At 42.2% G+C, this 23,604-nt stretch overlaps 1 protein-coding gene across 1 annotated transcript in view; it reads right to left on the reverse strand.

Moving 5' to 3' along the window:
* kirrel1b (kirre like nephrin family adhesion molecule 1b) overlaps nt 1-23,604 on the reverse strand; it is an 82,441-nt gene that overhangs the window by 16,999 nt on the left and 41,838 nt on the right. The window contains exons 2-10 of the mRNA XM_030074831.1: nt 17,453-17,602; nt 10,334-10,483; nt 8,864-9,021; nt 6,040-6,190; nt 5,265-5,370; nt 4,129-4,277; nt 3,732-3,859; nt 2,396-2,522; nt 1,145-1,245 (exon numbers count right to left, since the gene is read on the reverse strand). Of these exons, the coding sequence (XP_029930691.1) occupies nt 1,145-1,245; nt 2,396-2,522; nt 3,732-3,859; nt 4,129-4,277; nt 5,265-5,370; nt 6,040-6,190; nt 8,864-9,021; nt 10,334-10,483; nt 17,453-17,602 (1,220 nt within the window). The remainder of the gene's footprint in view (nt 1-1,144; nt 1,246-2,395; nt 2,523-3,731; nt 3,860-4,128; nt 4,278-5,264; nt 5,371-6,039; nt 6,191-8,863; nt 9,022-10,333; nt 10,484-17,452; nt 17,603-23,604) is intronic.

Consider the following 23,604-nt stretch of genomic DNA (forward strand, 5'->3'; position numbering starts at 1 on the left):
TAATTAACCCAGGCGGTGATTAAAGTTCTTCAAATGTCAAACGCATTAGGCTTGTGATGTTTTGATTTTAAAGGACAATTAAAGACTTTTTAATTTTAATTTTTTTTTTCAGTTATATTTAACATTTTACTGTTAGTTGTGGGCGATCTACTAGGAATTCCTTTATTTTCAACATTTTCATTAAGAACATTATTTTGCAATTTGATTCACAACGTCGTTACTCCTCGACCCTGTTCGACCCTGACAGCTGCCCAGTAGAACAGTGCCTTGCTCAAGGGCATCTCAGGCAGGATAAGACTTTGTTTCCAATTCTCTGTCCCTGTTTATATTTTTACAGACAGATATTTGGCACATTAGGTGAGTGATTTTAAAGCTGAGTGGGTGTGAGTGAAAAAAAAAATCTATTTCTGACAAAAAAAAATATGTTTTCTAAGGCTCATAATAAATGCATTGGTTTTGTAAAATAGTAAATATGTTTGACCTTTAGCCCAGAAGAAGATCCCAAACCACTTGCCATCGATGCTAAGCACTGGCAGGTTTTCAATCCACGAATCCTAAAAATGGAGGAAGCTACACATTGCATGAAACATTTCGACATTTTTCTTCAACTATGTTATGTTTCCTCTGGAAAAAAATTGAAATGTTGGGAACATCGGAAGCGGTGTGTAGTGTTCATCCTTTTCTTGAATCCTTACAAGCTACTACGCTCCCAGCACCTGCTAAAAATTTTCGTTGGGATATTTGAACAACATGTCTCTCCTTTTTGTACACAGGTTTTCGTTCCCACCACAGACGATACCAGCTGATTTCACTGATCAGCACAGTCTCAAGCAGAGAGGAGGAACTGAGTTTTATTTGGCTGGAATGAAAGTCTACATGCACACGGCTCTCAGTGGCACATGGTTGGAGAATGCCGCTCTAGGCAATTTGCAGTAATTAAGCAGGTAAAAGAGCATGAAAATGGAAAATAAAACCATCGCAGGAGTTCAAAGCTGATCATTATGCGTGTTTACACCTAAGCCTATAGGAGGTGAATAGGCACCACTTTGTCTTTGGTGCTGTGACGAAAAAAGAAAAGAAAAAAGAAAAAAAAACATGACACTGCAGGAGATTAAAAAGTGCAAACTTCAGAGGGTGGACTCACAATTTTGTCGGGTGGAGGGGTGCTGGCGATGTAACACTTGATCTCTCCTCTCTCGCCTCTGACAGCGTACTGGACCGGATCACTGGAGATGATGGGAGGGCCTGTGGGGGGCGAGAGAGAGAGAGAGAGAGAGAGAGAGAGAGAGAGCAGGGAGGTAGGGAGGGTTATGAACCAAAATGAACCAAAAAGTTTGATTATTTCAATGCAAAAAATCAAACATTGCATTTTACATTGTGAGACACCAGGTCGGATTTGGCGTGAAATCTGTGTTACGGATTGCTTTACAGCACAGAACAGGAAGAGGGCGCTGTTCTTCCATTGCAAATTTTCAGAGAAGCTTTCAGGGTTTTGTCGCAGTGGCAGACAGAGAAAATACGAAGGAAAAATCACTTCCAACAGCAAAACCAAAGAGAAAACTTCAAAATGAGGACGCAACATCCTCTTTGTGACACTTTGTGACAGGAAGCAGCGGCGCTCATGGGAAATGTAGTCTTGGCAATCCCAACGGCATGAGAGAGAAGCGAACGATCATCTACAACATCGTCTCATTTGTTTACAATAATTATATCAAGACAATCACCATTACTCTGACCACAGTACGCTGATGTTTAAAAATCCAACATGGGGCACCTTTAAAGAAAACAGATACTACAACCCCTTTTCAGGCAAAGTGTTGGGCACCAAGTAATAATAATTTTCACTCAATACATTTTTTTTTTTTTTTTTAATTGATTAATCATTTGGTCTATAGAGGGTCAAAAATAATGATAAACATAAAAAATAAAGCAAAAAAAAAACAAACAAAAAAATAAAGTACTAATCTTATAATGATATGAACAGAGAAAAGTAAGCAAATCCTAATAGGGACCAAAAGGGAGCAAACCCGGTGTGTGTTACACTCACATGGGCCAGAAAACACCACGACATGAGGACACACTGATTTGTCAAGATATTTTCCTTTGTGTTAAGTATGAATTGTTCAGATGTGACAAAGAGACTCAAAGTGAGATTAAAGCATAATGTTAAAATAATCCTTTTTTTTTTTTGTACATCATTAATAATTTCTAGTGAATTATAGGGAAATGAAACTGTTAATTAAACATGGAAGCTCCTTAAGGACCCCTGAGGGACCCCACTTTGACACCCCTAATCACTTTACTATATTACTAGTGTTCAGTGTGAATATAGTGGCATCATTATGGCTAACGTCAGTATTGTTACTGCTGGTAGAGTCAGTGGATATTAGCTGACCGTTCACAGTGAGCATGACCTCGGTCTCTCCCACGCCGATCCTGGGGACGATGGCTTTGCAGACGTACTGGCCTGCATCCGCCTGGCTCACCGACTTCAAGTAGAGCTGGTTGTTGTTGCTGAGCACCTGGATGCACACACACACACACACACACACACATACACAGAAATGCACACATACACAAGCGCACAGGCACACATAAATACACACACCAATTCCAGCCAGACACCCATGAAAAAAACAAACACGGTAGTAGGTTTCCGAGGTAGAGAGGGGGAGGCAGACAGACATTAGAGAGAGGAGAGGAGAGATGTTAAAAAGAGGGAGGGAGATCTATATTTAATTCATAAAACATGTTGATTTTCACAGCAGGCTCCATTAGTTTTTCCTGGAGCCTTTCTTAACTCGTTAAGCATGAATTAAAGATTTAGGATACGAAGACGATGTCTCACTTCTAACTGTCTGCTTCACAACTAAGGAAACATTTATGGAGTCTGGGTCTTAGGCATTCATAAAGGTTGGGATTGGGGTTTTCTAGTATGTTTGCTTTTACTCCGAGGGGAAGGGGTTTATCCCTGTTTGAGCTGCTTTTTCTTTTTCGCTCTCTTTCAACGGGAGAGGATGCCAAACAACATGCGAAAATCTGGCAGTGTAACGTTGCCTTGCTTATCTACAAACGTACACTAAATACATCACAGATTTTCAATTTTTTTTTTTTTTTGCAGCGTTGACTTAAGACGTCCTCTTAAATCATTTCTGAATGTGGTATCTTACCTAAACAACCGCCGCAATACGAAACGATATTCTGTTCCATAAAAAGCAATCGAGTCGTATGCAAGGCCACAATTCACCCTCATGGGCAGGTGATCATTCAGCTGCACTGTAATGTGAATTTTATAAGTATAATCATGAATTATTTTTGCAGGAAATTTAGGGCAGTGCGACGGCTAATTTGCCTAACTCAGTGGGCCAAAGCGCCGCATGCAGTCCCCGTGCCGTTTGTGCCAGTGTTAAGTGCTGCTCATCTCTCCAAAATCAGTGTTCAGTGTTAAGGTCATCTTTATTATCTCTCCAGGAGAAATTCATTTTCCTAGACCATGAAAACAAGAATAACCACATAAACCCACATCTAACAAGTGCATAAGTACACAATGATGCAAAACAGAGCAGTGGATTCAATTAAAATAGACTAAAAAATGACATTTAAAACAGATATTTAAACTGTCAGGTATTCAACAAATTTATAGCATGAAGCAGTGCTGGGATTTTTTTTTTTTTTTTTTTTAAGGTTGAGGCTCAGAGGTCAAAAGGTCAGTTTTGATGGTTTGCTCTCACCATGCTGGAGCCTTTCTTGGTCCAGGTGAGCGTGAGCGGAGGGTTTCCGGACCACTTGCAGTTCAACGTCACATCCGAGTCCACGTCCACCGTCACCGGCCGGGGCTCCACCACCAGGATGGGACCGACTGAGGGAGAGAGAAAGAGCGAGAGAGACGGAGACAGAGACAGAGTGAAAGTGAGTATGCGTGTTTGTGTGAGTGTGTGTGTGTGTGAGAGAGAGAGTAGAGAACATGATTCATCACATCTACTCCAAGCTCATTCTGAATAATGCATTCATATTGGCGAGGCAGCAAAGTACCATTCAGACAAATACATTGTCTGATTTACTGTTAGGAGAGGCCCGCAGACATCAACAGAAATACAAGCGGCTCTCCGGCGCATCCGTGCGACTCACAGTGTACGTCAACCAGGATGCTGACATTGGTGCTTCCCACGGCGTTGAACACCTGACAGGAAACCGGCTCGGTGAAGAAGGAGTGATCCGCCGTGGTGACAAACACACTTTCCCTCGCCCCCTCCAGCAGCACACCACCTTTAGCCCACCTGCCCAACAAAAACAAACCATTTAACAGCTATATCTTCAAACTTCACAATCCATTACTACCTCTGGATTTTTATTAAATTTGCTGGACCAAAAGGCAAAAGAACAGCTGATTAGTTACTGGTGGGCATCCAGATCTGCGATTTCCACCGGAGTAGACTTATCGTAGTCACAGCTATAAAACTAACAGAGATAGGGACTCGATTCCAAATCCTAAGGGGTATTTTTGCAAGCTCAAGAAATCAGTTTAACTTAAAAATTTTAAGTGACAGGGAGGATGTCTTTGGGTGAAGCAGGAAGTCGGGGGAATTGTTCAGCATTGGCGGAGGTTCGCGCGCTCTGTGTGCTTTGAAGTCACAGTCACCCAGGTACTGTCAGATATCATAAGTTCTCCAGAGTTTAAGACCAAAAAGCAAGGCGAACGGGCCCGCTGGGGATTGAACCCCTAACTCCGGCAATTCCAGTGCTGCTCTTGAGAAATGCTAAATTCAGACCTGAGTTTTAACAATGTTCGATACTTTCTCCAAATGTGTTTTGCACGTAAAAAACTTTGTTTCAGCGTCACCTCCAGACAACAGATGCACCTGGATTTAAATAAAATAATAAAATAAAAACACTATTACTATTGGAAAAGACAGAGCCACAGCCTGAAATTCGTCAGCAGGCTGCAGCTGTCGGGGGTCAAACAGCTGAAAACATGGCAACAGCGTCAAACAGTCCACTATGTCTTGAACTGGATCCCAGTCCAAACTAGACTGGCTGACAGAACTGCTGCCAAGAGAGAGAAAGACAAAAACATGACAACTGACGGAGCAAAAGACGCCACAAAACTGTCCCAGTCAGCGAGGTAAGGACATTGCTTGATGGTGTTTCTTATTCGCCGTCGCGTTGTGGCCGTATCTATGATTTTCAGATATTAATTTCAGAACTCTCTCTTGGCTCTTGGCTCTGTGACAAACAAGATTAATCTCATCAAAGAGTCCGCCGACCTGTAGCCCATGATGGGAGGGTTGGCGGTGGCCTGGCAGGTGAAGGTGACTCTCTCCCCCTCCAGGACGGAGCGAGGCTCGATGGACAGAGTTACTGTAGGAGGGTCTGGAAAGGGGGAGACACAAACAGGACAGTGAAGCCTTACATAAAGGGAATACACTGCAGCCACCAAAAATGTAAGAAAAAAAATAAATAAATAAAAAATGGTGTGATTCAACAGTGTCAAGTTGAATTGGAGCTGATTCCCATACCATTCAAACCATCAATTCCTCAGAAACTTGTGCCATTCCTTGATCAAACTTTTCCACAGATAGACCCATTACACTTACACTGACTTAAAAACAACACATAATAAAACCACAGTGTTGCTCTTATTCCTTGCTACGGCTACTTAAAACAATTTTTTGCAAGAATGGGACTGAAGAACCTTTTTTTGTTGTTTTTTTGTTTTTTTTACCACAAAAGGTTTTCCAATTTTCCAGATGCTGAAGAAAATCCACATCCTGAATTGAACTGAAAACCCCAACCCCTGGCACCGATCAGTGTAAACCCCAACAACTCCAATTCCTCCTGTTCAGGCACGGATTGGATCCTATTTAGAGGATGAAAATGAGCCAGGTGTCAAACTACTGTTGATATTCAGTAGTTTGAGTTGTTGTGTTTGCCTCGTGGAGGGGATGTGGCCTCGTTGGCGGGAGCTCAGAGCTGTCAGAAGTGTTAAATGAGCCCTGATAGGTGTGGTTTTGTGTCAGCGCTGAGCCGATGTCGACATACGGTGAACGTTGAGGGTGACGGTGGCTCGTTTGCCCAGCGGCACGGCCGGGTTGCTGGCCACGCAGGTGAAGTTGCGGCCGGTGTCGGTGTCGACCGGCGTGATGGGCAGGTAGCTCCTGGTGGTCACCCTCTTTCTGTCCGGTAACACTTCCTGTTAGAGGTGAGGTAGAGTTAAGGGGTGATTGGCAGTAAGGGAGCGGGTAGGTAGAGGGAGATTAAAGCGGATGAGAAGCAGGAGGAGAGAGAGGAGCAGCGGGGAAAATGGAGGGAGTAGAGCAAAAAGAAGGGGCGTAGGAGGGAAAAAACCCATAAAAAACATCAATCAAAAAGCCAACAGAGACGCAGAAATAAGCCAAAAAAAATAGAGGCAGAGTGGATGAAAGGGAATGTTTAAAGAGAATTACACCGAAATTGACTTTAAAGTAGAATTTTTATGGACATCCATATTCCTGTGCTTATATTAGTCACCTCCAACTTAATCTTGCTTAATATAGCTATGGCAAAGTTACCGTCCACAAAATGTTCTCTAAATTATCTCAGGCAATGCAGTTTTATAATGTCATCGGACTTGGCCTTGAGCTTGAGAGCTTAAAAGTTGTATAAAACCATAAAAATCATGGGAAAATTCAACTTCTGCAGAATGCCAGCCTAAAAGTCAGTTTGGGTTTGGATTTCCCACTTTATGCTTGACCGAAAGAGAGGGTAGAGTGTTATTTATTTTTTTATTTTTTTCGCAATGCAGCTAAAAAATCTGGCAAGAAAAGTGTGTACAGCATTCACTGTTGTGTAAATGCGTGGTCAGTAACACGGTAACATAAGAGCCCTATGTAATATGTATGAGTGTGTGTGTGGGGGGGGTGGGCTGGCTGCATGAGACTCTAAAACATCTGTGTTTGAGTGTGTGACTCAGTGTTTGCTGATGTATGTGTGCATACGAGAGCGTGAGTGTGCATATGCAAGCGTGTGTGTGTGTGTGTGTGTGTGTGTGTGTGTGTGAGAGAGAGAGAGAGAGAGAGAGAGAGAGAGAGAGAGAGAGTGTGCTCACGGGCATAATTTCATGTGTGTGGGAGAGTGTATAGCAGCCTGAGGGAATATGAGTGCATAATGTATTTCCGTGTTTGTGTGTATATGTATTTCATGCCTCTGTATATTATTCTGCATGTTGTTGCAGACACACAATAGTAAACATTATCTGTGTGTGTGTGTGTGTGTGTGTGTGTGTGTGTGTGTGTGTGTGTCTGCATGTTTGCATTCCTCTATGAAGAGTGTTATGTGTCAGTTAAGCTCTTCTTGGTATATTTTGGCATCAAGGTGTGCAGCATGTAAAGGGTAGGAAGTCACTGGTGTGTGTGGTGATGTATGTGTGTGTGTGTGTGTATCCATGTGTACGTTCCTGTGCATCTGTGCATTTCTGAACACACCCCTGTATTTTTATATATGGCATTTGGTTTAGAGCTGTAATCCAAAAATACAGTTTCTGCACAGGAAACAACACCATGCATGTAAATGTGAACTGATTCACTCAAATACAAAATTATGTCACCTGTAACTATTAACTAAATATAATTTCTCATATTATTTCTCCAAAACAAAGATTCAAGGCCATATTTGGTGTGCTCAATTCCGACTTAAGGAATGCAGCTCCCTCTCTTCATCTTGATTTCTCTTGGTCTGAGGTTGCGGTTTGGTTTTTATTTCATCAAGCAATAGTAAAATAATAACATTTTTATTATTTCTACTGCAGAGAGTATGCCTTGGCAACCTATAATTTGTTTACATCCTACAGTCTGACATATCAAAGGGAGTAATTCTCAAATGGAGGACTGCAAAGACTTCCTCTCTGCCTGTTGTGACTTTTAACAAACAACACAACAGCTATTGCTTTCTCAGAGTGAGAGAAAGTGCTGCCTCGGAGCGTTAAATACCAAGGGCAATTAGTGCTGAAATTGACGCGTTTTGGTTTAGTAAATCGATGGATTGAGTGATCAATTTCAATTATGGCCTCCATTTCCGAGCTGTACCACTGACACTCCTCAAAACACATGTTAATTGGGCAACACACTCTGAATGCTTCCTACCAGATATCCACTCCTTATCCATGTCTAACAGGGCACGTTTGCAGGCGGGTAGATCAGAATGAGCTGCTTTAAAGCATACGGCTGTGTTAACGGCCCACCACAGAAACACAGTCTGACACAGTTCGATCACTCTAAACCAAGAACGTAAGCTCTGTGTTGTAAAAAGGTGCACCGGCTGTTTGTGGGTGCGCAGGTAGAGCGGCGGGGTGGAGTGTGTGTGCATGATTGGACTGAGTGAGCCTATGTTGACTTTAAAAACTCCACTTTTTAACTCCAAAGTGCTGCGGCAGCACAGCGTTGTTGCAACCGACAGAATTGCTGAACAAAATATTTAATTCATGCGTTAAACTAGCCGCTGCAATTAGAGAATCACTCACGCTCGTCTGACCTCTCCCATATTGCCTTTTGTACACAGCGCGCATTATATTTGCCTCATGCAAAGATACATGTTAGATACGAGTTGAAATATAGGCTCTTAGGGTTCTGTGCGGTCTAAACAGTGCATGTTGTAAAACCCTTGAGCAGTGCAGATGTCAAAAAGCATTGCAACTTTTAGTACTTAACTGCTAAAACTGCTCCAATTATTTGGAAGGAGTAGGCGTCAGCTTTGTTAAATGGCGGATATCTCATTTTGCAGCCAAGCTCTTTACGGTTTAATGTGTTTTTTGTATCTTGCATGCTTTATTATCTTCTGCATGTGTGTGCACTTGTATTTGTGAGTGTGTTTGTGTGTGTACGTGACTCACTGTAGACTGGTGGGCTCCCTCCAGAGTGACTCCATCCTTAGTCCACTGGATGTGTGCTGCCGGCTTGGCCCCGCGGGTCACACAGGTCAGGTTGTAGGGCGTCCCGGCCATCAGCAGCAGCTCAGGGGAACCGTCAACCACCGGGTCTTCAGGGGGGACTGGAGGCGGGATACACACAGAGAATGTTAGAGACACACACACGCATACACATACTGTAAAAAAAAAAAAAACATTCATGAATATGTGCACTCATACATACAGACAAGCATATGCATAGACATGCACACCACACAGCCCTGAGGGGTTTTACTAAAGCCTGACACTATGATGTGACATCCTGAGCTGTTGTCCAACCTTTTCCCCAGCACAGAGTGGATCTAACCTCTGGCCTCCTAACTAATGGTTGCTTAAAATGTGGACAATTTGGGAAATAATGCTTAATTTACTGTTGCCGTCACTCTAAGTTAGGTGACTGTGTTAAGACTGGCTTACAGAAAAACATCCTAAATGTAAACGTTTAACTTGTATAATTTCATCTTCTTTCTCTCACTTGTCATTCATCCCAAGTAGACTTTCAAGGGCAAATCAAACATAAATATTAAATATATGGATTTATTTATGCATTACATTTATTTAGCTAGAGAAAGTCAACTGAGCATGCAGGTACTTTTGTAAGCAACACCCGGCTTCACAGTGCATCCTGGTTTCTATCCAAGTAAGCAGGTAGTTCACTGACTGTGTTTGCTGTGCATCCTGAGTGTAAATCACTACTTGATTATATGCCTGGAGTGAAAACCAGCAGGTGTGTGGATGCCAAGGAGCAAGACTAAAAACCAGTGAAATAAATTCCTTGCTCAAGGGCTCCTCAATGGTAGTTGTTAGTGAACTCCCCCTGCCGCATTTTTCGCCCAACGAGTCAAAGCATTCAAACACCTTTTGATTTTACACCTTCTGGTTTGCCTCCCCGATCTCCAGGCTCTAACCGTTCACTTCACTCACTTTCTGCTCCTCTTACAACTGATGAAATCAATTTTTTGTAATTCTGTCTGTAAGTAGATTCGCTGCTGTTGTCTTGACTTGTCTTTTTCAATGTGTTCTTGTACATTCTTGTACATGTGTAACAGCCAAACACAACTCTAAAACCAAAGAACGCCAAGGATCCTGGAACATTTCAAGTCTCCATCAGACGATGACTCGGCGGATTCACTAGAAGAGCGATGCATCACATCCACACACCACTATAGCTCGGTCGGTAGATGAATCAATTCAATCAGCCGGGAAAATGAACGTGTATGATCCCTAATTTATCATGTGATTCGCTCTCTGTTTTAAGATTGCTCTCCTGAGTTTAATAACCACCTCAGGTCTCCCTCCCTTTGTGTCTGGTTAACAAAGCTTTATGAGTTCATGTTTAAAAAGCCCGATACAGACAGCACTGTAGGTGGTGGGGCCCCCGGCACATCGACTCACTGAGCACGTTGAGTTTGGCCCTCCTGGAGCGCAGGGCAGCCTCGGTGGCCTGACACTCGTACAGGGAGTCGTCCGACAGCTCAGCGTTGGAGATCTCCAGGTTGTACTGGCCGATGTCCAGAACTCGAAGCACACGATACCTCGGCCAGGCTGGGGGAGATACAGACCGGGGGTTCGGGTTAAATCAGTGCACACAAAGCCCTTACAAAACATTGTGGGCTTCCAGTTTGTTTGTTGAAATTTCTGCAGAATTTCTACAGTAAACCATGCATCATAGCAGGAACCGCTGCAAGAGTGGGAAGACTGCCGAGCATGAGAAATGAACACCACCATTTGGAGTTTTATTTCAAAACGGGACGTCCATCTGAAACTTATTACGAGCTGCTATTCAAGTCATGAGTCATCATAAGACTGCTGCTTTCACAATACTTTTGTTTCTCAGCATAAAGTTGTCTTTGTTTTAGAAAGTGAACAGAAACTGAAAAAAATGAATATCTGGCATTTTGGGATGAAGCTTTTTCCAGATACTGAAAAAGTCTGAGAACCGGGCAAAGATGAAAAACTTGTGTTGTCCCGGCCACATGTTTCATGCACGATGTAGAGCTGACATTCTCTCACACACTGTGTTGTGACACCTCTTTGTTGTCTTCAGCGACAGCACATAGTGACACACAGCTTTGAAGACACTCATACTATCCAGCTGCTATCAGCTCAGCAAAGAAATGTGGGCCTGGGAAAACCCTGGAATGCTGAGCTGGAAAATCGATAGAAACTTTGTGATTTAAATTCAACTGGCAATGTCTCAAAAAAAGTATGTCTCGCTATTTCAATCTAACCCGGCAGTGTTTTAGAGCCTTCACACATATTTTCCTTCAGGCGTGAAAATCTTTGCACCATCAACACACTCAACTTTCCACACATGTTGTCGCGATGCAGTTTGGACGGTGTGTTTTCTGTATTTTTCGTTTCCTTCCACACCTGCCCTGCGTCGGTCTTGCCAGCCCTGCCCTGTTCCCATTGTTCTCCCCAGCCAATCAGCTCCTCGCCTGCTCTCCTGCCTTGCCACCTGTTCCTTGCTCTCTCATTGGTTCAGTTGTATTTAAAGCCTGCTGTTTTTTTTTTGTTTTTTTTTTTTTCAGTTTTTGCCGGATCATTTGTTAGTCTTGCCTGCCTGTCCTCTTTGTGCCGTGTTCCTGCGTCGTTCCTGCCTTCAGTTTGTAATAAATCACTACTTTTCAGTTCCTGTTTGCTTGCTTTCCCCTGCTTTCGGGTCCACCTGCTCTGCAACACATAACAGCTGTCTCGGTGAGATTTCCATATTAGTCCTCACACTGGATTTGTGGCAAACAGGACACATGCATCTAATGTGTGCTTGTAATTTAAAACATTAATGAAATGTTAATGTGTTTACGTGGTAATCTGTAAGATGATTTTTTTTTTTTTTTTTTTTTTTTGTAGTGCCGAGCAGTCGTTTCTGTGGTGTTTCTGCACTGCAGCTCTCAGGGATCAGCTGTCAATCAAACAGCGTGGGCGGTGTATCTGTGATATCTATTTTCTTTTTATTTTCTGTTTTCTTGTCGAGTTTGGCTCTCTGTAGGTGGCGCTCTTTTCTTTATCTCCTCAGTCCAGCACCAGCCGATGGTGCCAACTACGCAGTACTTCTTCTCCTTCTTCTTCTTCCTCTGTTTATTCTCTGCAAAACGCTGTTGCTGCTACTGGTGGGAACATAAAACACATCATTTCCTGTGCGGCAGAGGATTTTTCCAGGGAAAGAATGACCTGACATGTTTAGAAAAAATAGCAAATGTTAAAAAAATAAATAAATAAATAAATAAAAACTGTCATGAACTGAGGCCGAATCCCTGTTGTGCTTCATCAATCGGAGAAGCAGAACCAACATTTTTATCTGGGAAAATTTCTGATATCTAATCTACACTCTAGGAGACATTAATTTCAGGTAACACTGTTTAATGGGTTCGCACAGGATTACATAAAAGCATGCATCCGGTGAACATAATAGTGTGTGCTTGTACACAAACAAGGCAGAGATAGGTAGTGGATGCAGAAGCACACACACACACACACACACACACCAGTAGCACAGACAGGCAAACCAATAGCTCAAGGGCTTTGCACAAACATCAATCCAGCATCATTGCACAAACACGCGCCACATCAATTTGTGCATGATACAGAAACTGCAGAACTAGAGGCAACGCCGGACAACAAGCCCTTTTCTCTCTGTTTGAGCCCTCGCATTCCAGACAAAGACATAATTGAGCGTGACGTCCCACTAGGGGGCACTCATTGATCCTCTGTGCCCGATCCCAACATGACATCATGGATTCAGATGGCAAAGGCAGGCAGGCAGGCAGGCAGGCAGGCAGGCAGGCAGTTGGGGCGGGAGGAAGAGGAGGAGGGGGGGTACAAAAGTATTAGTGGAGATTACATCATCCACTCCAGCACCTCGCAGCATAGCAACCACAGAGGTGAAAGCACCCCGGGGAGAAGGAGAGGGAGAAGGAGGAGGAAGACGAGGAGGAAGAGGAGGAGGAGGAGCACCCACCGCTGATGCCTGCAGGTAGTGAATGGAGGGGAGGTGTGTGTTTGTCTCACATCCTTTGTTTACCTGTGTTTGTGCGTACACATGAAAGTATGCAGTGATGTCATACTGTGTATACCTGAATAAAGTCTCATTATTACTATTTGCATATCGACACCCTCATCCAATCGTTTTTTGTTTTTTTTTTTGTACAGAAGATTGTTCCTCTGCTGGAGTATGACAAAAATATGTCGAATGGTTCCTCTACTTGTGTTTTGCTGTGTTTTTTTTTTTGTTTTTTTTCCCTCTTGGTCTCTCTCTTTCTCCCTCTCAGTAAACTGTGAAGCACATTGCATCACATTTGATTGTATGAAACTGATGCATAAACATGGATAAACATGTGAGTTGGGTTGCATCATACGGCATTATGGCGTAAGCTAATTTCCATCTCGAGCCCATAGAGGATTTTTTATGTAAATATCTGCACACAATGTGGTTTAAAATGTGTGTTTGTTTTTTTTTGACTGAGAGTAAATGCAGACCTTGTGTGTGTGTGTGTGTACTGCAGGTATGCATTTACCACACAATCTGCACACCTACAAATTCACCAACAGTTGCATAAAATCATCATACATGGTCACAGAGCAGAAACCTCCTATACGTCAGAGGCCAGCAACACCTTGTTATATGCGAATTTGCATAATTGCACATTAAACCGACAGGATTTTTTTATTGGTACATGTCGAAAACTTGGAGTTTCACATTACACGCATGCTGACATGGTAAGGGGTAGCAACACGGAAAAACAAAGAACAGAGAGAATATCATGTGAATCGATGGAGGAGGGGAGACGAGGGGAACGCAGGAATAAAAAATAGATGGGAGAGGGTGATGGATGGAGGGAAAAGGAGGAGAAAGACAGGGAGGACAACATGTTTATCAAAAACACTGCTATGTTCGTCAGTGAAACGGCACTCGTGAGGGGCTGCAAGGACAAAGAGAGCGTTATCGACAGAGAAGGAGAGGGAGAAAGAGTGAGGGAGGAGGAAAGGGATGAGAGAACAGAGAGAGGAGAGGAAAGAAGGGGGAAAGCAACAGGGGAGATCGGAGGGAAGAGATAGGTGGTAATAAAACATGATGCAGTGGGAGGATAGGAATTTGAGAGACGAAGGAGAGCGAGAGAAAGAGAGGATGAGAGACAGAGAGAGAAAGAGAGAGAGAGAGAGAGAGAGAGAGAGAGAGACAGAGATGTTGACCTTTACTAAACCTGTGAATTAAATTGAGTTGAACACGGGCTTCACATCACATGTCAGATTATCACTTGTGTGACTCTGTGTGTGTGTGTGTGTGTGTGTGTGTGTACATGCACACGCACACCACTGGTGTCTGGGTGTCTGTAAGTGTTTGTTTGATCCATGTATGTACCATATTTCCATATGGAAATTTCCATATGAGTAGTTTACGCTCTTCACATAATCCTGAAGAAGCAGATTGTAGGTGTGTTGGTTGCAGAAGAACTTGCAGGAAAAATGACAGAAACCTGCACACTGCTCTGAAAATAAAGATACAGTCTCAAACGAGATCTACCAGTGCAAAAACATGTATTAATTTACATGTGCAAAAAACAAAAAGCAAGCTATTGTGAAAAAAAATGTTTCAGATTCACACCAAATTCAGCTCTGAAAAGCCGACTGCACACACCTGCAGCTTATAGATTCATCAAATTCATCTAGCAGGTAATTAGCCAATAGGACAGTGAGCCGCAGGAAATATAGGTCAGTGACAGTGATTACCATAAATATACAGAACATAATGCAAAATACAACAAAGACCGCCATCCTGCCAAGCACAGAGAATGGAGATGAGTTAATAGACAGAGTGTGGGATATCACAGTGAACAGCTGTAATGGAGATCAACACTCAGATGCTGGGAGCAGATAAAGAAAAGAGCGCCACCTACAGAAAATCGACTCATCAAGAGAAAGTCAGAAGAAAAAAAAAGGTCACAGTATCAAACTGTGAGACTGTCAGACCCTTTGGACCGAGGGAGATCGAACACAGGAGCTTAGTTAGATCATTATATCCACCAAAATAGAAATAGAAACCAAAATATCCATCAAACGAGGAGTGTGAGGTTTGTGATTGTATCAGCTGGCAGGAGCGAATAATCTGCTCCTTGTTTTACTAACCAATCCCAGACTCAGAAATATGTCTGAACTAGGATTAGACCAAACATTTTGCAGAAAACAGCAGCTTATATCCAGCAAATATTGGCCTTTGACTAAAAAAAAAAAAAAAAAGTGATCATCAGTGATCATCATCTATCACTAATATGATGAATATGAATCAATTTATTTGATTACACATTTATTGCAGAGGTGAATCAGTAGTCCACTGATTGTCTATGAGCTGATTTTAATGCAGTATTTCACAATGCATGCATGTTTATTGTTTTTTTCATTTATAGTGTCATTGTTATCCTGTTTATAGTGGGAGGTGTTTGTGTCCCACAGTCTACATGCTGTTTCTGATGCTTTTCAGACATGCAACAGATAAACTTTTTTTCTCTTCCATGAAGTAAAATACCAGCTATCAGTGACTTCAGTCTAAAAACACCAGTGCTGGTATCTGCCCTACAAACCTGCAATGGTGGAATATATTTTCAAACTCTTGGTGTGGCCATGGAGAGGAACATCAATTTTAAAATAAATCCTACTTTTGCTTTTCTATTTTTGCTTCTTTTATGTTTTAGCGCATGTTCTTAATGTCCATTGTTTGAAGAGAAGTCTATTTATGCTAAAAGATAACGTCATTTAAAAAAAAAAAAAAAAAAAAAACTGCTTTTATTGTTTTTCTTTGGAACATCTTGGTCACCCGTGGTCGTTCTAAGGATGGAAACGGGACGGAAATCCTGTTTCTTCCCGCGGGCTGGTTCTGCCTTTGACCCTTTCAACTCCTCATGCTGGTTACTTGTGATGTTTGACAATCCAAGAAGTGCAGCTTACACTGGCAAGTCACTCTGGATGTGCGTGTCAGCTTAAAATGTAAATGTAAATGTGTGTCTGCTTTTGTCAGCAGTGTAAGGGATTTACTCTAATTCAGCATGATATACAGGATTCATATTTGCCCAAAATGTCACTCACACGCTTCTTGGCTTCAAACTCTCGCTTTGTGTGTGTACAGTATTCACTCCCGCCGTGCACTCACAATAATGAATGACACCGATCACACCCTCAATCCACACGTCGCTCTGCTGCCGTCAGGCCGTACACACAGGAATTTAGCAGAAGTTGCACCATAGCAGCAATAAACACACCACACACTCGCTGACCTAAAACAGAGCCAGACTTGTCTGTGTGTGTGTGTGTGTGTGTGTGTGTGTGATACATGTGTATGTGCTGGGACACAGGTGGGGAATGGAGGTGTGTACAGGCGGTGGAAACAAATTTCCTGCAGGACAATACAGATTACATCGATGGGCCTCATTCACCATCCGCTCTTAATAAGAAATTTGGTTTTTAAACCCACTTACACATTTTTCAAGGAGATTCTAGCATTCAGCGTTTTCTTATTTGGGATTTGTTCTTAGGTAGGAGCAGAATCCATGCACGCTCGAGAGCACAATTACACACATTTGAGTGCCGACATGTTCGTGCAAAATAATTGATTACTGCGTTTTCTTCAGTTTCACAGTTGTATATTATCATTAGATTTAAATTACAATCGCATATAATTGATAATTATAAGCATTAAGGTCTTTTAACATAAATAAACACTACACTAACACTTCAGTGTACATCAGTAATGTGAATTGGGAACCACTTAATTTTTTCCTCTCAGATTTTTTTTTTTTTTTGGTCATCCATTGTGAGCCTTTCTCTGGACACAGAGTTCACTGAGCAAGAAATAGCATCTCAAGCATCTTCTTTTACTTTATATCCTCTAATATGACAACTGGTCTGGACCTCCACTTCACAACTACTCAAGTTTTGTTTTTTGTTTGTTTGTCGTTGTTTTTTTTTTTTTTTTTTTTACATCTAAAGTCCGGTGCTCCACCCTCTTCAGACTTTCGTTTGGGTATTCTTGACTTCTCTCAACTCGATCCGTGTCTGTGTGTGTTTCTGGGCGCCCACACGGCCCTGAAGTCTCATGCCCTTTTCTGGGGATTAGCGGGGCATTTACCTATGCCAATTAGGATCAACGGGCATTTGCTTTCAATTTACAAGGACAGTGGGATTCATCATTATGAGAACACAGGTGTGAACCACTCTGCGGTTTAAAAACACACCGTGGATCTGGCATGGACTTCTCTTAGGAGCAAATTTAAATAAAAACTTAGAAGATAATGGTGATGAGGCCCAGTGGTTCCCTTAATGTTAAAAACTGACACAGCCTTTGTTAGGGTTCTTCTTACTGTTAGAGCCGAAACTGAACTGAAGCTGTGGCTGAATTATTTCCCCTTTTGCGGTTCACTTGATGCACTTCATTAGAGCTGCAAGCCTGCGACAGTTTTTTTTTTTTTTTTTTTTTTTTAATGTCTTATCCCACCACAGTGTTTCATTTACCCTCCCTCTCACCTCGAAGGCCCTCCCCGATGCCCAGCGCCAGTCCATCCTTGGTCCACTGGACGATGCCGGTGTAGTTGAAGACGACGCAGGACAGCACCACGCGCTCTCCCAGCACCACCGACTGGTCCGCAGGCTCCTGGGAGAAGCGAACGCACGACACTGGAACAGAAAGAGGAGAGGAAGGAGGGGAAGATCAATTTAAAGCCGTGCTTATTCTGACCATGGGCTGCCATCTTTTACTGCACCGTATTGAGCCCCTCATCGACTCCAGTTTTCCCGTATGGCAGAGGCTGTGGTGATTTGTTATGTGCTTTTATTGTTTATGGTGATAGTGTTTTTATTATGTGTTTTATTGTGTGTTTTTATTGTGTTTTCTTTTATTATGAACCCGGTCTGCAAATGAAATTCCTCTTAGGGGACAGTAAAGTTTTGGATTGAATTGCATTTGCCTGCAGTTCTGCACACATGCACGGCAAGGCATAGATATGTTTACAGATTGTATTTCTAGTTTTCACTTTATATATATTTTGTTGTTTTTTTTTATTTTTTATTTGGTTCATGTTAGTCCTTACTGCGTTTAACTGCACTCAGCTCAGTCGTTCCAATTTGCATGATTGTCATTCTTGGTCTCCTTTCTCTGTTTCATGCATTTTTTTGAGGTTCCCCTGGATTTTATTAGGGCTGAGGTGTGTGTGCGTGCCTGTATTGAAAAAAAAAAAAAAAAAAAAAAAAAAAAAAAACATGGCAAACGGTGATACCGCCTGCTTTTTTTCATGGTGCAGTACAAAGGAATTTGCTTACACATACATTTCCTCCGGTGAAAAAAAAGCCTTTTGGCTAGTGTAGAACCGCTAAAATACATGGATGCAAAAAAAAAAAAAAAAAAAAAAAAAAAAAACTTCGAGTGCGCATTACCGCTCTCGCACAAAGAGAACGTGTCAGGTGAGGAGGCAAAGTATTAACTCAGCTCTGTTTTCAGCCGTTTGCATCATCAGGTAAAATTGTTTCATATTCCAGTGAAACTCTTGCAAGAGGGCACGTTAATTAAGGCAGAGAACGAGACTGAAGCGCCTTAGATGACACATGCACACACATGTGCATGGACACACACACACACAAGCAGAAATTGCTACACATGAGCACATTGAGTCACACACAATTTACACTGCTAAGCATGCATGCACTCACACACAAATGCAATGAGTCACTGACACACATGCAGTTGCACACTGAGTCACGCAGCTGAGCATGCATGCAGGCACGCACACACACACACACACACACACACGCACACACTCTTCCACAGAGTTGGTGTTTGTCTTCCCGGAGGCTATTCTTTTCTTGGATCATGGTTAAAACAATCCTATTAGCTAATTAAGGCAAAACTGGTTAATAAAGCAGGCCGTGGCTTCGAGGGAGACGTCTCATGGGGATTCAACCACAAAGGAGCAAACAACAGGGAGATTTCCTGATTTGTCAGGAGGATTACGAGACCTGTCATCTTATTGGAGCGGGGGGCTCTTTTCCTGAAGTCAGAAATCCCCAGCCTTCACAGGACACCCTGGACTTTGATGTTTTATCACCTTTCCATTTCCACATAAAATCATCAAGACAACTTTGATGAGTATGTGTTGATGGCAGATGCTCTGTTTTTAAAGGGACGATACACGTTAACACTGCTAAAAATGCTATTCATGGTGTAATTTGCATTTCCTGGTTCTTGGATTTTTCTTATCCCATAGATCACTGGCCAAACAAAAACAGTGTGACATCACATCAGTTTATTGTCCGTGCAGCTTCAGCAGAGTTTAGTGGCAAAAACTGTGCAGTGACCTAAGGGAATGTGTCACTTTTTGGGAGATTAGATGCCATTCATTGTGGTCGATACCAAACTCACCCCCCACAGGGAGGAGTTTGGGATCATTCTGCTTGTCCGACTGTGGAGATGATAGACAAAAAGCTAATCTCCCCCCCAAAATGGTGTGTTCCTTTAAAATACATCAATAATACATGTTTTGGTGTCATTCTCTAAAGGTTAAAGTGCAACGACTTCATGGTTGTCTTGCAATTTGACGCATACATTCCACAATCACAGCGAGAAGTCCATCACAGAAGAGGCAGAAACTAAATGAAGTAGTTTAAATTAAGACAAGTTAAGTTTAAAAAATTAAAATGACTACTGGAACGCACTGAATATCACAGGATTTATATTCAATGTCATGTCAATATAGTATATGCATGCATACAGTATGAATTATTTGGTTCAAAATGAAATATTTACTTCAAAAAAGGGATGTGTGTTCTATTACAAAATGCCAGCGCAAGATTAATTTTAATTACTTAATGATTAATAAGTCATCCGAGTCCTTTGCTGATGAAATGGTAGCACTTTTAATGCGGATCTGCAATATTTCTTCATATATTAAGTGACGATATTAAGCCAAAGCATTTTTTTTTTTTTTTTGCTTCATGTTAAGTTGAAGAACCTTGATCAAGCCAAAACACGACAACGTCAGCCTTTTTCATGGCCTGAAACTCAGATATGAGAGCGATCGTGCACATTTCAGGCTTTTCCAGTGTCGCTTTCACTTTTTGAAGTCGGAGCCATACGGAGGGAGAGTTGAAACAGAGAAAACACAAGTTGCAACGGTTTCCTGCAGAGAGGAAGAAATCAGCTGGTGGGACGTGATATCCTGCTGACAAGAGTGATTCACATGTGGGTCATGTTATGCATGATTTATGCAAAATTAGCAGCTATTACAAGTTCGGCTGTGGACCCCTTTGTGTATAACAAAACAGAACGCATATTCCCTTGGGACAGACAGTGTGTGTGTGTGTGTGTGTGTGTGTGTGTGTGTGTGGAGAGAGACAGACAGAACGAGACAGAGGAGAGACAGACACATAGAGGGGGAGAAAGATGGAGAACATTTAAGATTGTGTTTGTGTGTGTCTGTATGTTTGTGTGCACATGCATGTGTGTATACGTGTTTCTGAGTGTGTGCATGTGCGTGTGTGTGTGTGTATGTGTGTGTGTGTGTGTGGCCTGTCAGCCTGCAGCAGGGACTCAGATCACGGAGGAGAGAGCTGCGCTGACAGAGAACAGAGATGTAATTAACCCTACGGGATACATACCCCCTCCTCCCCCCGCCCACCTCCTCCTCCCTCGTTTTGTCTCTCTAGATCTCCCTTCCCTTTCTTCCTCTTCCTTCCCTTTCCCCCCCTCCCTCCTTCCTTTTCTTTCTCCCCCTTCTCTTGCCATTTCCTTAACTTGCTTTCTTCCCATTCCCTCACTCACTCTCTCTCCTCCTGTCTCTCCCTCTCTCCGTCTTTTCCTCCCTCGCCGGCTCTTTACCCTGAGGGGTAAAGTTAGGTAGATCTGAGGACACACATCCTTCTCGGCCCCTCTCTTCTCCTCTCTCATCTCTCACTCTCTCTCTCCCTCCCTCCCTCCCTCTCTCGCTCATATTGCATAATGACCCAATGGTACGATAGAGAGAGCTTCCCAATAACAGCCCCAGTGTCCAGACATATTATCCTTAATATCCTTCATTCACTTTGTTTGTGCTCTTGCTGCCATCAGTGCGCTGGCTTCAACTGGAGGGCTCAGAGCAATCTAAACAACCAACAACTATGCATACACACACACACACACACACACACACACACATATATATATGAATTTGCTCACATTCTTATACAGAGTGGCTTGCATGTGGTGCCACAAATAAATTTAACTTGCTTGATTGCTACTATATTTTCACACCATCGTATCGGCGATTGTGAAAGTGCAGTTTTACGCGCTGCCAGTCCCTTCACGCTGGAAGAAGCTCAAGTACAGTAAAGCCATGAGAGATACACAGATTTAAGTTAAGGTGTTTAGAAAAAGCAGTTCAAAGTACAACCGTAGGAAAGAAAAACATATCTACCTGCAAAGCCATACAATATAAAATCACACAGTTTTCAAAATATGGTAGATTAGGATGCCAGCAGAGGAGAGATTTGCGGGGTTTAGGAGGATGCTGTCAAGCTGTTTGCATGTTGCCTCTTTACTGCAGGTTTGCGCCGCACTGCCGTGGTGTGGCTGTGTACGTCTGTTTGAGCGTTCATCTTTCTGCACTGGTGGAAAACTGAACCGCTCCATGAAAGAGTCAAGTTTCAATTAAACTCTGCAGAAAAGCACAGATTAAATCCTGAGTGACTGTGTCCGTTCTCCCAAAACAGAGAGGGTCCACTGTCGGACACATTAGATCAGGGGCTCTCAACCTTTTCTACTCCAAGGCCCACCTATTCGTATTTTCAACAGGGTGGGGCCCAACACCCGTTTATTTTATATAATCTATATTGCATTCTAATCAGGCTATTATCTTAGTACTTCAAACTGATGATGTTGAAAAGCTCATGATCTGTAGTTTGTGTTTAAAACATTGAATTTCAAGCATACGTTTTATCAATATTGTTCTCTACTAAAATCAGTTCTTGCTGGGAAATTAGATAGATAGATAGATAGATAGATATACTTTATTGATCCCAACCAGGGAAATTCTGGTGTTCCAGCAGCAACAGTAGAAACATACAATAAAGTTAACTAAAAAAAGAATAAAGGCTAAAAATATACAATAGAGACTATAAAGGCTAAAGACTCAAAAAATACAAGGAAAGGAAACCTAAGGAAAGGAGATACGAGATGTGAAAATATACATATGGAATGAGTATGACAATATACAGATGGCGCTGAAGTATATGCATGATTGTATAGATTGTTAGCTTCAACTTGAAACATTTTTGTGGCCCACCGGATGGTGCTTCGCGGCCCACCAATGGGCCCCGGCCCAGTGGTTGAGAAACACTGCATTACATGATGTTTCGCACCATCACCATTTCTCGTCGGGAATTTGGTCAAAGTTAGAGAACCACTGCTCTAGATGCCATTGTGCAAATCCCACCTGTTCACCACAGGTCATGAAGGTTAGCTGACCAGACACCAGGGTTAACTTTGACTGCAAATTCTGATTTAGTCTTAGTCTTAGTCTTTAGAATAACACACCATTTAGTTTTAGTCATATTTTAGTCATCTGAAATCTTTTCGTCTTAGTCTAGTTTTAGTTGACTAAATATCGTAAGAGTTTTGTCTTAGTCTAGTCTTAAGTCTTTTAGTCTTAGTCTAGTTTTAGTGGACCAAATATTAGCAGATTTTAGTCGATTCAATTTTTCTACAGAGTTTCCAGTCATTGGAAGTCTCCATCAGTCTGTTATGGAATGGTGTTAAGGTTTGAATATGCAACACAGACACAGATTTAATGGTTGTAATGACATGACCGTGGCTTTTTCACCAAAGATAATCTCACATAAAATAAGCATAAGGCCTGCTCTGAAAAATATACATACTCCCTGAAAAAGATATGCATTCTCCCTGAATGATATGCAATGCATGTGACATCAAAATTATGCGAAGTTCTGCAAACTCGTCTTTCTCCTCCTCCTGTGACTGTGGATCTTGGCTGTTGCTCTGCATAGATCAACCTGCCCTCAAAAGATTCGCTCTGATCGGATTTCTTCCGAACTCGTGCCACAAAAAGGGGAGTTCTGACTGGATCTCTTCTCCGTTCGTCCCTCCCTAACATTTTCCTCTCGTTTTTATTATTTGACTAAAGTGTCAGTTATATTTCGTCGCAGTCTTCGTCATCATATCTGACTGATTACAGTTGTCCCTCACTATAACGCGGGTCACCTTTCGCGGCCTCGCAGTTCCGCGGATTTTTTTTAGTGCAATTTTGCATGCTTTTTTTTTATTTATTTATTTATTTTTATAGCGCATTGTGTTCTGCGTCCTGATTGGCTAAAGGACTGTAGACCATTGTCAATCAATCTCCTCCGTGCCGTGTCTCCTGTGCAGTGCAGAATGCGTTCATTCTATAATACTGGACTTATTTTTATACAAAGGTTTGAACTTTGAGAGTTTAAACAAGAGAGAAAAGTAAGAAAATGTTAATGCCTGTCTGAGAAAAGTGTATAAAGTGTGTAGTGAGGGGTTTTACAGCCTTAAAACATCTAGAATAATTGTAAAAAGTAAAGCTGACTACTTTGCAGATTTCGCCTATTGCGGGTTATTTTTAGAACGTAACTCCTGCGATAAACGAGGGACCACTGTATTTAGTTTTTAT

Source organism: Myripristis murdjan, chromosome 17 (genome assembly GCF_902150065.1).
Source record: "Myripristis murdjan chromosome 17, fMyrMur1.1, whole genome shotgun sequence".
In the NCBI taxonomy this organism is placed as follows: domain Eukaryota; kingdom Metazoa; phylum Chordata; class Actinopteri; order Holocentriformes; family Holocentridae; genus Myripristis; species Myripristis murdjan.